General features: G+C 43.5%; 1 protein-coding gene across 3 annotated transcripts in view; it reads left to right on the top strand.

Moving 5' to 3' along the window:
* The window catches only part of DAB2 (DAB adaptor protein 2), a 267,105-nt gene that overhangs the window by 131,344 nt on the left and 119,136 nt on the right, over positions 1 to 16,625 (top strand). For all 3 annotated transcript variants that reach the window (XR_005747128.1, XM_040338682.1, XM_040338692.1), the window contains exons 5-6: positions 8,503 to 8,634; positions 14,089 to 14,172. Coding sequence is in view for 2 of the 3 variants with exons in the window: in XM_040338682.1 (XP_040194616.1) it covers positions 8,503 to 8,634; positions 14,089 to 14,172 (216 nt within the window). In the remaining variant the exon portion in view is untranslated. The remainder of the gene's footprint in view (positions 1 to 8,502; positions 8,635 to 14,088; positions 14,173 to 16,625) is intronic.

Below are 16,625 nucleotides of genomic sequence, written 5' to 3'. Positions count from 1 at the left end.
AAAACTGATTCTGTGGATCAGTTCCATAGTTAGAAACAGGGATACGACGGCGTATCAGTAGATACGCCGTCGTATCTCTTTTGAGGATTTGGCCCTATATATTGTAGAAAAGTTCAGTAAGTACAGCAGGTCCAGCGGGGTGGCACACCCAACCAGAGCCACTTACAACTGAGACAGCGGTGGACCCGCAAAATGAAGAATGGCAGATGCCGACGTCATCTTCCACAAGAAGCGGAATGCGGCCTGGTCGGTCCACACCCAAAAACAGGAGTCTTCCTGGAAGGTAGATCGAGTCCCCACACACTCCCCTGAAACCTTCCCTATCTCTAGCACTGTACCTGACACATATGGATCCTTTCCTTGCTCTAGCCACTTGCAAGAAATGCTCCAAGCCCAGGAGCCGGAGTGTTAAAGTGGTTATCAAGCCATTATGGGTCCTTAGTAGAATCCCCTCTGTTATAACCTGTTATATTGCTCACTGCCTTTGTTTTATAAAAATGATGCGCCGCAATACCTTATTTTGAAGGGTTTCAGTCAGCTGATGTCCTTACTCTCCCCTGCTCTGCTCTGATGACTGCAGAGAGAGGGGCTGAGGTTCCCTCTGACATCAGCCGAGAGAAGAGGAGGAGAGCTTTAGGCGGTCACGTGACCACTCAGTGGCAGTCTTCAATAAGGTATTGCAATTTATTGACTTCATTTTTATAAAACAAAGGCAGAGAGTGATATAACAGAAGGGATTCTACAAAGGACAGATTATTATAGCAGCAGCAGGGAAGGGGCAAGGAGGACACGGCTTACACACAGAGCTGACAGGCGGGGAGGGGGGGGGAGGACACAGGAGAACAGAGAGCAGATCTGTGGATGACGGAGGTGCATAAACTGGCCACGGTGTCAGGGCTCAGCAGCCATGATAAACCATGGTCAGTTTACAGGGGGAGGGCAGAACCAGGCAGGATCAGCCTGATTTTTTTTAGGTGATAGAGATGGACAAATTACACAGCACACGCACTGTGCTGTATAACATGCTTTATAGGAACAGGATTATATATTTATTTTTTAGGGTTACAAACACTTTAAGAGAGAAGTATGGGAAAAAAAATCCCATAAACATACTTGCCTAGGTAGATGCAGCAATGTGTCCTCGCCACCCCTGCACTGAGAACCGAGCCATCGAGCATTACCGATAGCTTGGTTCTCTCAGCTCCCTGAGCCTGTCAGTCAGAAGCTCTCCTGCGTGGCTCACTGAGAGACTGAGATGGCCATCAGTCCAGGCACCTGGCAGATCCAGACTCCCAGAGCCAGGATGGTGCGGTGCCTGGACTGATCTGTGTGACGTCAGTAGAGAGCGGACTTCAGACCGCTCTTTGCTGAAAACAGGTCACAGGAGTGCAAAACGAATTGTACTCCTGTGATCTTTAGGATAAGCCCAGCCAAACAAGCTCTGGCTGGACTTCTCCTTTAAATAGGCTCTGCCTGACCCAAGATGGCTGCCAAAGTCACATCATCCAGAATCCAATCGGATAGCCACCTGCATGTGACCGAGGAAATCATAGAGGAACCAAGTTCCTCTCGACTTCCTCCCCTACCTGCATTGCCTTTGAGGTCAAGCTTCACCTGCAGTTGAGAATACAGACTGTGCCTGCTTACAGAGGGGGCATCTGGCAAGTGTTTAACGAAATACAAATGTGTTGAAAACGTGTCTGAGCTCCCATTAGAGCACCTAATGTGTTAAAATTACTTTGCACATCTAATGAGCCCTAAATGGATGGGTTTAGATCCACTTCAAGTACGCTCTGCACCCATTGAAGTGAAAAATGTGTTATTCTGGAAGAACTATCCTTCTTTAAGGTCTCCTAACAGCGCTTGTACAGATCTGGAGACATCATATTTACGATACACAAGAGGCAGGTTTATGCATTCGTATAATGTCTAGTTTTACTGAAAAAGGCATACAGTATATACTGGCTACAGAACAAAAGAAAAGGGAGGGGTCAGTTTTATGGTTACACGACTACGGAGGAAAACAGGTTTTGTTTATCACTTAACTACTTGCCGACTAGAATGACGGCGGCAGGTTGGCTCTCCTGCGCGAGAGCGCGTAGCTCTACGTCGGCTCTCTCGCAGGCAATTAGGGGCGCGCCCCCCGCTCGCCCCCGACTCCCGTGCGCGTGCCTGGCGGCCGCGATCGCCGCCGGGCACACGCGATCGCTCGTTACAGAGCGGGGAACGGGAGCTGTGTGTGTAAACACACAGCTCCCGGTCCTGTCAGCAGGGGAAATGCTAATCCTCTGTTCATACAATGTATGAACAGAAGATCAGTGATTTCCCCTAGTGAGGCCACCCCCCCCCACAGTAAGAACACACCCAGGGACATACTTAACCCCTTCCCCGCCCCTAGTGTTAACCCCTTCACTGCCAGTGGCATTTTTATAGTAATCCAATGCATTTTTATAGCACTGATCGCTATAAAAACGCCAATGGTCCCAAAAATGTGTCAAAAGTGCCTGAAGCGTCCGCCATAATGTCGCAGTACCGAAAAAAATCGCTGATCGCCGTCATTACTAGTAAAAAAAAAATATTAATAAAAATGCCATCAAAATACCCCCTATTTTGTAAACACTGTAACTTTTGCGCAAACCAATCAATTGCGATTTTTTTTATGAAAAATATGTAGAAGAATACGTATCGGCCTAAACTGAGGAAAAAAAATGTTTTTTTATATCTTTTTAGGGGATATTTATTACAGCAAAAAGTAAAAAATATTCATTTTTTTCAAAATTGTCGCTCTATTTTTGTTTATAGCGCAAAAACTAAAAACCGCAGAGGTGATCAAATACCACCAAAAGAAAGCTCTATTTGTGGGAGCCACGTCGCACGACCGCGCAATTGTCAGTTAAAGCGTCGCAGTGCCGAATCGCAAAAAGTACTCTGGTCTTTGACCAGCAATATGGTCCGGGGTTAAGTGGTTAACAGAAGATAGATACCTGGTCATAAAGTGTTACCTGAAGTTAAAAACAGGATTCCAGGCTTGACCAACAACATAATGGGGGATGTGTTGCTATACAAACATACCATACAGATACATATAGATTAAATAAAAGAGGGAATATACAGTTAAGCTAGGCAAAATACATTTCACATGGCGATATAATTCATATATATTATTACAATCATTTCACCCATGTTTTAAGATTTTGCCCCCTCCCTAAATCTCAAAGGCAACAAAAATGGCAATAAGGCTCCATTCACACCTAGGCGTTTTTACGCCCGACGCCCGCTGCTATTGCAGCCTGAAATACGCTGGAGGGGTGATTTAACATTGTCGGCTATGGAGATGGTTCACATCTCCACGCCGAACGCCGAAGCGCCGTACGCCTGAAGCTCAAAACAAGTCCCTGACCCTTTTTTTCAGGCGGCTTTGGCGTTCGGCCATAGCCGACAATGTGTAAATCACCCCTCCAGCGAAAACCGCGGTAAAAAAAGTCGCGGCAAATCGCGGGACAAAGCACCGCAATTTGTCGCGACAAATCGCGGTACAATACGCCGCTTTCAGGTGTGAATGCAGCATAATAGCCCAAGAGGCGGCAACCCCTTCCCTGTCAAATACTAAAAACTTTTATAGGATTTCATGTTTATGACTACTGTTGTTCTCTCACATTTCAGAAGTCCGCACATGATCTGACCCTTCGCTTGGTGTGAAGAGTATGATGGAGGGAAGGAATTTTTGTAGCAGGTCCTGCACAGCTCAGGATCTCCATCTCTGCATTGCAGGATGGTATAGGACGGACTATGCCCTAACAGCAAACACTGTATAGTTTGATTGACGGAAACAGATTTTAATACAGTCTTTTTTTTTTTTCAACCTAGAATATAATAAGCAACATTAAAATCTTTGTTGCAGAAAATGTGGACCACGTAGTTCCATATTTATTAGTGTTGTTTGCTATTTACAGCTCACATCAGTCAGTCATGCAAGCAAAGCAAGAGTCATTGATAAAGGTCATGTGAAGGTCTCCTGTAGTGTATATTGCACATGGTGTAACCAGCTGCTTTATTTATTGATGAGCGTTCAGAGAAAATGATGTTTTCAATAAGCAGAGCTGATATGACAGGCAAGACGGATGGAATAACCTGCACTGTAACAGATTTCTCATCCCAGCATAGCTTTATTCTACGCGTCATTCACAGCTTTAATGTCATATGGAGAGAAAAAAAATTAGTTTAATTTATATTCATGATCGGGAGCCATGTTTTATTAAAGTCCTAAAGGTCTGCTGTTGTGTTTTGATAGCTACATGCATTTAATACATGTAATGATGGGTATTCATTGTATTAATTCCTGTTGGTATTTCAAGTAACATTTATTTCTTATTTTTCTTCATATTTATATGCAGGCCAAGCAAAAGTGACAGGGGCTGGGACAAACTTGACTACTGTCAGTGGGGCTTGATCATTTGCTGTGACAACTTAAAAGACAATTTAAACCATGGAAATTAAAGGTGCATTCCCGGCAGTGATATAGTTTGTCTTCTGCCTTTGAATAAAGTCTTTATAGAGTTTTGGGGTCAAGCAATGGCAGGAAACACACTTTTTCTTTAACCACTTCCATACTGGGCACGTATACACCTACCCGCCCAGACCTATTTTTAGCTTTCAGCGCTGTTGCACTTTGAATGGCATTTGCGCGGTCATGTTACACTGTACTCAAACTAAATTTTTATCATTTTGTACCCACAAATAGAGCTTTCTTTTGGTGGTATTTGATCACCTCTGGGATATTTATTTTCTGCAAAAAAAAATAAAAAATGACCGAAAATTTAGAAAAAATAAGTATTTTTTTTGTTTCTGTTATAAAACATTGTAAATAAGTACGTTTTCTCCTTCACTGATGGGCACTGATGGTACTGCACTGACGGGCACTGATAAGGCAGCACTGATTGGCACCGATGAGGTGGCCTCTGCATCTCACGTTTACCGCTCTTCTGCTCTGACCTCTGCATACAACCCCGCTCTACTGCACACCCCCCCCCCCCAATCTCCTTAAAAGCTCCACCATCTTCCACATGTCTTATTTTTGTTGCCGTATTAAGATGAAGCACCCAGCCAGCTCTAGTACCTCCCCGCATACTGTAGTTGGCTCCACCTCTCTCACTAGCGGGGAGATAATCCAGTGGTGATGTTGGCATTTGCACTGCACCCCGTGTACCTGCATCTCCCTTGTCCCCATCCTTCACTCAGTGGGAGCCACTCAGGAGATCTGATATGTGGGAGCTGTTGGGGAACAAGTTGTCACTTGTAAGCATAGAAGCCAGACTTTTGTGTTTTCAAGTAATAGTGGTCAGCAGGGAGCAGAGGGCCTGAGCCAGAGGTGGTGGAACTGAGTTCCACCAAGTTCCAGCTGAAAAAAAAACCTGGTTTCAATGATGTGCCTATGTGGCTAAGAGGCACTTTGAGATATCAAGGTGGACTTAAGCTCAAGGCAATTACCACATCCTATATGCAACAACAACCCTATGGGGTTGATTTACTAAAGGCAAATGGACTGTGCACTTTTGAAAGTGCAGTTGCACTCTGCAAGGGCAGTTGCTCCAGAGCTTAGTAAATAATGGAGAGCTCTGCTGACTTCCATCATTCAATGACGTGTCAGCAAAAATGCTGTTTTTGCAATTTTCCTTGCACATGATTGGATGATGGAAGTCCGCAGAGCTCCATCATTTACTAAGCTCTGGAGCAACTGCCCTTGCAGAGTGCAACTGCACTTTCAAAAGTGAACAGTTCATTTGCCTTTAGTAAATCAACCCCTATATGTGAATTTCAATCAGCACTGGTATGAGGAAGGTTTAACTTAAACCACGCTACATGGAATGATGTTTCAGTTTAAATAATTTTTATTCATTTTTATAAAAAAGATTTACAAATACAATACATCACAATAAAAACCAAGACCACATTTATAAAATAAGCAAGCAAGAGTTTTTTTTTTTCTTTTTTAACCTTATACACAACGATACATACACACTATTATAAACATATAATAAAGGTGTATATCCTATGTTTATGGATCATATTTACTCCCCAAAGAGGTGGAAGGAGACGTCATGAGAGGTGGAGGCTCCCCCCATCTAAATACAAAAAAAACAGCTAATCTTTCTCCCAGATAGGTCTAAGGGTTGCGCTACCTCTAAACCATGTGAAAAAAGTGTTTGAATCATAAAAAGTACAAAATTATATAAGTGATATATACTCAGAGACGCCAACTCAGCTGCTGATTGGTTTTTGGACGCAGAGCGGAAGTATTCTCATGCAAGTGATATTGAAAGCGGAAGTTCCGGTATTCTCAGGAGCGAGTTCTGTGTCTGCTTATCAGGGTGGGCATTGATGTTGGTGAAGTTTAATCACTTGGGGATGAGACCCAACGTTAAGGATCTGTCTGAACTGCGAGATTGGGAGTGACTACCTATTATATGCTGTTTATGATCCCCTGTCATAAGCGATCATGGCGATTTGGTAAGGAGCCAATCCATAGTTTGGTGGAGGATACGTCACTTTTTTCTTTGGACACGTTTTCAACTGATTTTGGAATTTGGTACAGAGCACGGGTTTTGGCATCTCATGTGTTAAACATTTATGGACTTTATTGCTATAATATTTATTTTATTTTTTGTGGTTAATATCTTTTCTAAATGCATAATTTTGATGTAATTCTTTTTTGATGTTTATTATCAATATCACCACTGTTTCACTGATACTGAGGGGCCTGAGAGTGCTATATAGTGCCCTCTAGTGGCCATTAACCTCCTTGCTTTTGGTATATTAGTGATTTATACATACCATCATATATCACTTATATAATTTTGTACTTTTTATGATTCAAACACTTGTTTCACATGGTTTAGAGGTAGCGCGATTTATATTTTTCTCACATTTTTTTTGTATCTATTGTTTACAAGCTAATCGCAGCTCTCGGATTGATTAGACTGTGACTACGTTGCAGTCCTTTTTCTTTCCTTCCTTCCTTTTTGTTTAGTATTTAGCACAGTTTCTTTCCAATTTTACAGGTCTAAGGGTTGCCAGGTCTCTACCTAATCCTTACCTTTCACATCCTGTCCCTGACTCTCCCCCCCCCCCCCCCCCCCCCACCATCAATCCCAACCACCCCTTTTTCGCGTTCGCTACGTCGCCGCAACGTTAGTTTCCCGTCGCTTAGTTACACTTTTGTAAAGCAGCCCTACTTTTACACAGCAGGCGTACTGTGTAAAGTATGGCCGTCCTTCCCGCATCAAATTTTTTAATTTTACGTCGATTGCGTAAGCCGTACGGGAATACGGAAATACGCTACGCGCCGATCAAAAAATGACGTCGCGTAAAAGAACGTCGGGAAATTTGCGTCACAAGCATGCGCAGTACGTCCGGCGCGGGAGCGCGCCTAATTTAAATGGGACTCGCCCCATTAGATTAGGAACGCCTTGCGCCGGACGGATTTGAGTTACACCGCCGCAAATTTCCAGGTAAGTGTGTTGTGGATCGATATCTAACTTAGGAAATTTGCGGCAGTGTAACTTAAATCTGTTAAGTTACGTTGCGCTGCGGGGCTGTGGATCTGGCCCTGAGAGTGTATATCTTGGAATGATATTTCAAGCTATGGAATTAATTTGTTCTTGGTACAATGCAGCAATATTTATATTCATCCTCCACAGGACTTGTGTTGCATGGTACCAGATTTGCTTATATGTGGGTCCTTTAAAGGTATACTAAAGGTTTGTTTTTTATTTATTTTTTAAAACAAACATGTCATACTTACCTCCACTGTTTGCACCGAGTGGTCCCGAACGTCCTCTTCTGGGGTCTCTCGGCGGCTCTCCTCCCCGCAAGAGCAAACCCCCTCTGGGAAGCTCTCTCCAGGAGGGGGTTACCTTGCGGGCACGCTCCCGTGTGATACACTCGACAGCCACAGCTGCCAAGTTTATGACTCGCCCCCGCCCCTGGTGCACAGCGTCATTGATTTGATCGACAGCAGCGGGAGCCAATGGCTGCGCTGCTATCAATCATTCAATGAAGACCTGACAGGAGCTGGGGGAAAGCATCGCGGGATCGCGCCCACTGAGATTTGGGGCTCAGGTAAGTAAAATGTGGGATCGGGGGAGCCGGTGACTACAAGGTGTTTTGCATAGAATGCATAAAGGTGAGAAAACACGAAGCTTTACAACCCCTTTAAAGTGCTTTTAGTGCTTGGTCATAAAATGTAGCCTGGGCACAGGTATACTTCTTTGACTTACAAAGGGCCGTTGTTTGAAACAGATCCTTCTGGACTGTAACACTGCTCTGTATTGGGTGGTTAAGCCAAATTGTTCATTATGGCCTGGAACATTCTCATTGTAGGATTTTAGTACCACTTCCAGCTTTATGTTTTGACTTTTGCCATTCACCTAACAAACAGGTTGTAAAATTTGCAAGAAAAATAATTAGCCGTGTTTTAAATGTTTGTTTTAAATCCCATTGTAGGTAATCGAGCATGAACACCCAGTTAACAAGATTTCCTTCATTGCCCGAGATGTGACAGACAATCGAGCTTTTGGATATGTTTGTGGTGCTGAAGGACAACATCAGTTTTTTGCCATCAAAACATCACAGCAGGTATGATTGCATGGAGTTTAATTGCAATGGAAAGATGATGGAATTTAGCTGAGCTGTAAAACAATACTGTTGCTTTGTTAGGATAAATGCAATAAAGTGTATTCTTGTGTATGAATTAGTTAGAATTTTTTTTCAGATTATATCACACTTCAAAATGGCAACACTACTACATAAATAGGCCTTTGGAATTTTTTCCTATGGTAACTTTAGCAGATATATTTCCTTTTGCTGCTTATTATTATATATTTTTTGTTTGATGCTAGTTTAAAGTACAGTTGAAGTCACACTTTTTTTTGTCTCTTTAGGGTCCCCTTCACTCTTGTGCGACTTGTCCTGTGACTTGCTACTGCAAAATCGCTTGACAAGTCGTTCTCTATGATTTCCAATAATAACCATTCATATACAGTTGTGCTCATAAGTTTACATAATTTATGATTTCTTACCCATTTTTTTAGAGAATATGAATGATAACACAAAACCTTTTCTTTCACTTATACACGCACTGGCTATCATTACTATAGTGGCGGCGGCTCCGTTGATACCTGGATTCTTCTTCACAATTAAGTTGCTGAACTAGTATACACAGTCTCACTATTAATTCTACTGCCATACATCGAGGCTCTCTAGGAAAAGTTTTGGGGACCTCTAGCCCCATTCCTACCCTGATTGTATTTTCACCCTCTACCGAGGTATCCTATCAGTAATGCATGTTGACAAGGGGAGTGTAGAGGTGGGCGGGGAGTCTACTGACATCATGACTCCACCCACCGAGCTCCAGACAACAGACCCACCCACAGAATCTGCAGTTTTCGGGTCTCATAACAGACAGAGGGGAGACATTTGACAGGTGAGGATACATGCAAGAGGCATCTATATCCTTATAGATCAGCACTATGACAGTAGTTTAGAAATTATGAGAGTGGCTTTACATCCACTTAGCCCCATACACACTATCAGTTTTTCTGCAGGTTTTTCTCTTCAGATTGACCAAAACCATCTAATATGAGGTCAAACCTTAAGAGTTTCAATTTGTATGCAATCAGGCAACTTTTATATATTTATTAGTCCAAGCCTTTTTCCAAATGTTTTTGTATATTTTTTTCACTTGTTATTAGTGTTTGGCTGAAGCCATTTATTATCAATCAACTTAGTTTACTGATCAAAAGTTTACATACCCTAGTTCTTAGTACCATGTATTGCCCCCTTTAACATAAATGACAGCTTGAAGTCTTTTGTGGTATTTGTGGATGAGGCTCTTTATCTTCTAAGGCCTCGTACACACAACCTTTTTCCTCGACAGAATCCATCAAGAAACTTGGTGGCAGAGCTTTTTTGCCGAGGAAAATGGTCGTGTGTATGTTTTCCATCGAGGAATCTGTCGAGGAACTCGACGTGAAAAAAAAAGAACAAGTTCTCATTTTCCTCGACGGGAGTCTCAATTTCCTCGTCGTGTTCCTCGTTGGGCTGGTTTTCGACGAGAAACACGTTCGTGTGTATGCTAAGAAATCCGCACATGCTCAGAATAATATATGAGACGGGAGCGCACCTTCGGTAAAAGTAGCGTTTGTAATGGAGATAGCACATTTGTCAAGCTGTAACAGTCTGAAAAGTGCAAATCGTCTCTTACCAAACTTTTACTTAACATGCAGTAACATGAGATTAGTAAAAGCAGCCCCAAGGGTTGTGCCAGTAGAATCGAACTTCCCCTGCCATTGTATGTGTTGTACGTCACCGCGTTTGAGAACGAGGAGATTTTGTCTTGACAGTGTGTACGCAAAGCAAGGTTGTCAAGTTTCTCGACAAGCCTAACAAGGAACTCGTCGAGGAAAACGATGTTTCAATTATGACGAGTTTCTCGGTCGTGTGTACGAGGCCTCAGATGGTAAAGCTGCCCATTCCATTCCTCTTTTAAAAAAAAACCTCACATTTCTGTAAATTCTTGGACTGTCTTACATGAACTGCATGTTTGCGATCTCCCCAGTGTGGCTCAATGATATTGAGGCCAGGAGACTGAGATGGCAACTCCAGAACCTTCACTTTATTCTTCTGTAGCCAATGACAGGTCAACTCTCCTTGTGTTTTGGATCATTGTCATGTTGGAATGTCCAAGTACGTCCCATGCGCAGCTTCCTGGCTGATGAATGAAATGTTCCTCCAGTATTTTTTGATACCATACTGCATTCATCTTGCCAACAATTTTGGCCACATTTCCTGTGCCTTTGTAGCTCACACATCCCCCAAAACTTCAGCGATCCACCTCCGTGTTTCACAGTAGGAATGGTTTACCTTTCATCATAGGCCTTGTTGACTCCGCTTCAAATGTAGCGTTTATGGTTTTGGTCAAAAAGCTGAATTTTGGTCTCATTGCTCCAAATGACTTTGTGCCAGGTGGTTTGTCTGTGTGCTGTTTGGCTTATTGTAAGCCGGATACTTTGTGTCATTTGTGTAGTAATGGCTTTCACCTGGCGACTCGACCATGCAGCCCATCTTTCTTCAAGTTCCTCCTTATTGTGCATCTTGAAACAGTCACACCACATGTTTTCAGAGAGTCCTGTATTTCACCTGAAGTTAATTGTGGGTTTTTCTCTGCATCCCAAACATCCCAAACAATTTTCCTGGCAGTTGTGGCTGACATTTTAGTTGGTCTACCTGACCGTGGTTTGGTTTCAACAGAAAACCCCTCATTTTCCACTTCTTGGAAACACTGCTGATTGGCATTCTCAATATCTTGGATATATTTGTATATCCCTTTCCTGTTTTATACAGTTCAACTACCCTTTCCCTGCAGATCCTTTGACAATTATTTTGCTTACTGACCTTTTATACACACACACTGATTACAGTCTCCACTCAAATTCATCCCAAAGGTGTTCTACTGTGTTGAGAGCAGGGCTCTGCACAAGCCAGTCCTGTTCCCCAACCCCAAACTCACTCATCCATGTCTCTATAGACCTTGCTTTGTGCACTGGTCCAAATCACTCGGTGTTGGGGGGGGGGGGATTATGGTGTGGGGTTGTTCTTCAGGGGTTGGGCTTGGCCCCTTAGTTCTGATGAAGGGAACTCTTAACACATCAGCATATCAAAACATTTTGGACAATTTCATGCTCCCAACTTTGTGGGAACAGTTTGGGGATGGCCCCTTCCTGTTCCAACATGACTGTGCACCAGTGAACAAAAGCAAGGCACAAAAAAAACATGGATTAGTGAGTTTGGTATGGAGAAACTTGACTGGCCTGACCTAAACCTGATAGAACACATTTGGGATAAATTAGAGCGGAGACTGCGATCTCACAAATGCACATCTGGTCAAACATTTCCATAGACACACTCCTAAACCTTGTGGACAGCCTTCCCAGAAGAGTTGAAGCTGTTATAGCTGCAAAGGGTGGACCAGCTCAATATTAAACCCTACAGACTAAGACTGGGATGCCATTAAAGTTCATGTGCGTGTACAGGCAGGTGTCCCAATACTTTTGACAATATAGTGTATATTCGAAATCAAATCTTTATTATTTTTTGGCCAATAACATGGTATAGGCAAATTTCTGCCAGTCACACCTCTCCAGCTTGTGTCTTAGAATAAGAAGGAGGTGAAGCCTCCATCAATCAAGATGTAATATCCCAGCCCCATTTTGTTTTACTGGTTATTGGCATGGAGGAGGAGGGATGGAGTGGGCTGAAATGGAATGGAAAAATACACTTTTACCCATTTTGACCAGTTATTGTTTTATAATAGCAAAGGTTACACAGTTAATGAGCGTTTCGCAATGCGAGCACTGTATTTTGAAAAATCCTGACTTGGTTTACGAGGGATGTCTTGCAAAATAAGCAGAATTCAAGCCAAAGTGGTGTGCAGTACCACTTTTTGCCTGAGGTTTGGGGGGGGGGAGCCATAGCCAAGCAGAGCTGAGTGGAAATGTTTGGAAAACCTCGGAAATAGGCCATTACCGAGCCTTTCCAAGGTTTTTCGAGTTCAGCCGAGCTGTGCTCGGGCCTCTCCGGGTGTTTCCGAGGCTCTCCGGCGCCCTCCCACCCACCTCTGGCCACATGCGGTATTGAATGCAATTGAAGTCAATGCAGAACAAATTATTTTCGTTTCCATTGAGTTCTATGGGGAAACTCACTTTGATATACGAGTGCTTTGGATTCCGAGCATTCTCCTGGAACGGATTATGCTCGTAATCTGAGGTTCCACAGTTTTATTACAAAATAGGACATTTAACGAACAATAGAGATAATAAAACCATATAAGATATATAGTATAAATGGACATTTGACGATGTACATAGGATTTTTGTCCATTTATACTATATATCTTATATGGTTTTATTATCTCTATTGTTTGTTAAATGTCCTATTTTGTAATAAAATTTATATTTTTTATATATTCCCGTCTTGCCTCCAAAATCCGACCATCAATTGCCGTTTCTTTGAGTAATTGCCCCTTTTTTTTGTCTTCTAAATTCACGGATGTGGCAAATGTGAGTGCTCCTCCCTTTCCCCTTTTTTGTTTTTTGATCGAGGTTCCACTGTATAATGAAAAATAATGGGGTAGATTCAGCTACGAATTGCGCCCTCTTACGGAGGCGCAGCGTACCGTTGTAAAACTGCGCCTCCGTAAATTACCTGCGCTACGCTTCATTCATGAAGCAGTAGCTACGTAATTTGCGCAGGCGCTCCTTAAAACTGCCCGGCGTAAGGGCGCGTAATTTAAATGATCCCGTAGGGGGCGTGGATCATTTAAATTAGGCACGTTCCCGCGCCGAATGTAGTGCGCATGCTCCGTCGGGAAACTTTCCCGACGTGCATTGCGGCAAATGACGTCGCAAGGACGTCATTTGCTTTAACGTGAACGTAAATGGCGTCCAGCGTCATTCACAAATTCACTTACGCAAACGACGTAATTTTTTAAAATCATGACGTGGGAACGACGGGTATACTTAGCATTGGCTGCCCCTGCTAATAGCAGGAGCAGTCTTATGCGGAACCCGACGAACGCAAACGATGTAAAATGCGTACGCAGGGCGCGCGTAGGGTTGTGAATCGGCGTTAGTATGCAATTTACGGTAATGCCACCTAGCGGCCATCGTAAGAATGCAGCCTACGATACGACGGCATTAGAGCCTTATGCTAGTCATATCTTAGGCTGCAGTCGGCGTATCGAGCTTCCTGAATCAGGAGCAGTCGATACGCCGGCACAACTAAGCAATTGCGCTGCGTAACTATGGTTACACAGATGCAATTGCTTACTGAATCTACCCCAATGTTCCTAGTACAACACATGAAAATGTTATTTCCAAAAAAACATGAATTACTTTTTTACATTTTGTTAACAAAAAACTACCAGAAATTCTAAATGCCAACTGTGTGTATGTATATAAATATCCTGCCCATCCCAGGCATATAATTTGCCATTTTATATTCTAATTAGAACTTGTCTATGTTTTGCTTCAGGCTGAACCTCTAGTGGTGGATCTCAAAGATCTCTTCCAGGTCATCTATAACATAAAGAAAAGGGAAGATGAAGACAAGAAGAAGGTACGTGTCTCACCAGTAATAGATTTGATCAGTAAAGGGAAGAATCAGTGGCAATTGGCAAATCCATATCTCCTAATAAAGAGCACTTTGTAAGCGGTATTTAACCTTCGCTCACACCTGTTCACACACGCACTACTTTGTCTTACATGACAACACAGCTGATGCCACATGATATGCTATATTTGCATCACGTGCTATTTGGCGAGTTTTAATAATGCGACTATTTTTAAACCAGGTTCCCACTGACTATAATTATATTCGTGTTTACATTGGGAAGAATCTCTCCTTGTGCAGTTATGACATTTGTGTGGTTATTGCTTCATGACGGGGCCCTTTCTCTACTGTTTTAGATGGCTTCAGTTCCTGCACACAGAAAGATTCTCACCTAAAGTGGTTCTAAAGACTGAGGGGCAGATCCACAGAGAGAGTACGCCTGCCTATCTACTGATACGCCGGCGTACTTTCAAATTTCCCGCGTCATATCGTTGTTTTGAATCCTCAAAACAAGATACGACGACATCTGGGTTAGATCCGACAGGCGTACGCCTTCGCACGCCTTCGGATCTAAGATGCAATTCTTCGGCGTCCGCTGGGTGGCGTTCCCTTCGTTTTCTGCGTTGAGTATGCAAATTAGCTATTTCCGATGATCCACGAACGTACGAGCGGCCGGCGCATTCCTTTGCGTCGTCTCTAGTCGGCTTTTTTCGGCGTAAAGTTAAAGCTGTTATTTCGTGGCGTACTCAATGTTAAGTATGGCCGTCGTTCCCGCGTATAGTTTCAATTTTTTTTTTTTGCGTGAGCCGTTCGTGAATCGGGATGGACATAATTTACGTCCAGGTCAAAACCAATGACGTCTTTGCGACGTCATTTCACGCAATGCACGGCGGGAAATTTAGGGATGGCGCATGCGCAGTTCGTTCTGTGCGGGGACGCGCTTCATTTAAATGAAACACGCCCCCTACCCGCCTAATTTGAATTCCGCGCCGTTACGCCGCTTGAGATACACTACGCCGCCCTAACTTACAGCGCTAAATCTTTATGGATTCGAACCAAAGCCAGGTAAGGTACGGCGGCGTAGCGTATCGCAGATACGATGCACCGGGGCAGATCTTTGTGGATCTGCCCCTGAAGGTTTAAAATGCATGAAGGTAAAAAAATCTTCTGTGTGCAGCATCCCCCTCCCAGCACCCTCTCGATGCACGAGAGCATCGGCTCTCGGGGACTCTCCCTCCTCATTGGCTGAGACAGCAATGGGAGCCATTGTCAATCACAGCCAGACAGCCAATGAGGAGAGAGAGGGGGTGGGGTGAAGTCCCAACTCCGTGTCTTAGTGGACACGCAGAGCAGTAGACCTGGAGCGCAGTGCTGTAGTCCTGACGAATAAGGTCCCCCACAATGGAGCTGCCGAAAATCGACGAAGATGAACAGCTGTGAGTCAGCTGTACACAGCTCCTGCGAAATGACCACGACATTGTGCCAGACACCGCCGCACTCTCCCGATACTCGTGCAACTCTACAAGGGGCGGGTGTATTAAGCCTCGTACACACGATCGGTTAACCAGAGGACAAGGTTCTGAAGGACCGTTTTCATCGGTCAAAACCGATCGTGTGTGGACCCCATAGGTTAAAAAAAAGCCAACTTGCTTTAAAATGTAACCGATGGATTGGTTAAAAATCCACGCATGCTCAGAATCAAGTCGACGCATGCTTGGAAGCATTGAACTTCGTTTTTTTCAGCACGTCGTTGTGTTTTACGTCACCGCGTTCTGACACGATAGTTTTTTTAACCGATGGTGTGTAGGCGCGACGGACCATCAGTTAGCTTCATTGGTTAACCTATGACAACGGTCCATCAGACCGATAGACTGATCTTGTGTATGAGGCTTAACTGTTATATCGTGTAAGAGACGTGCTCATCAACATTTCAAAACCCGCCCCTAATTTGTTTAAACACGCCCCACAAAGACGTGTAGTTTATTGCTAAAACCACCCCCAACGTATCAGCTCTGCCCATCAATTTCAAATGTGGCCTCTTCTGTAGCCTTCTACCTCTTACACGATATATCAGTAATACACCCGCCCCTTGCAGAGTTGCATGAGCATCGGGAGCGTGCAGCGGAAATGTTTTTAACCTTAAAAAAAGAAAACAAATGCAGCCACCGCATCTAAAGAATGGCAAGCTGCAATATGTTTTAGTTTTTTGGGTTTAGCTATCCTTTAAGCAGGGCAGGTTGTGATTGGAAATCAAAAGAGCAGCAGCACAATGATGAGCCAATCGCTCTGCTGTCCTGTCCACGCTATAAGCACTTTGCTGATCCTCCCTCCCCAGTGTGAATGACACGTTATAGGCTATTTCAGGTTAATTAATACCAAGAAGGTACTTTTGCACATACAAGTATGCAAACTTCTATACAAAATATTTTTAATGATTTTTTTAATGAATACATGACTGG

This window comes from Rana temporaria, chromosome 1 (assembly GCF_905171775.1).
Source record: "Rana temporaria chromosome 1, aRanTem1.1, whole genome shotgun sequence".
In the NCBI taxonomy this organism is placed as follows: Eukaryota; Metazoa; Chordata; class Amphibia; order Anura; family Ranidae; genus Rana; species Rana temporaria.
Note: the sequence above shows the minus strand (reverse complement) of the source record. Positions and strands in the feature narration are given on the sequence as shown.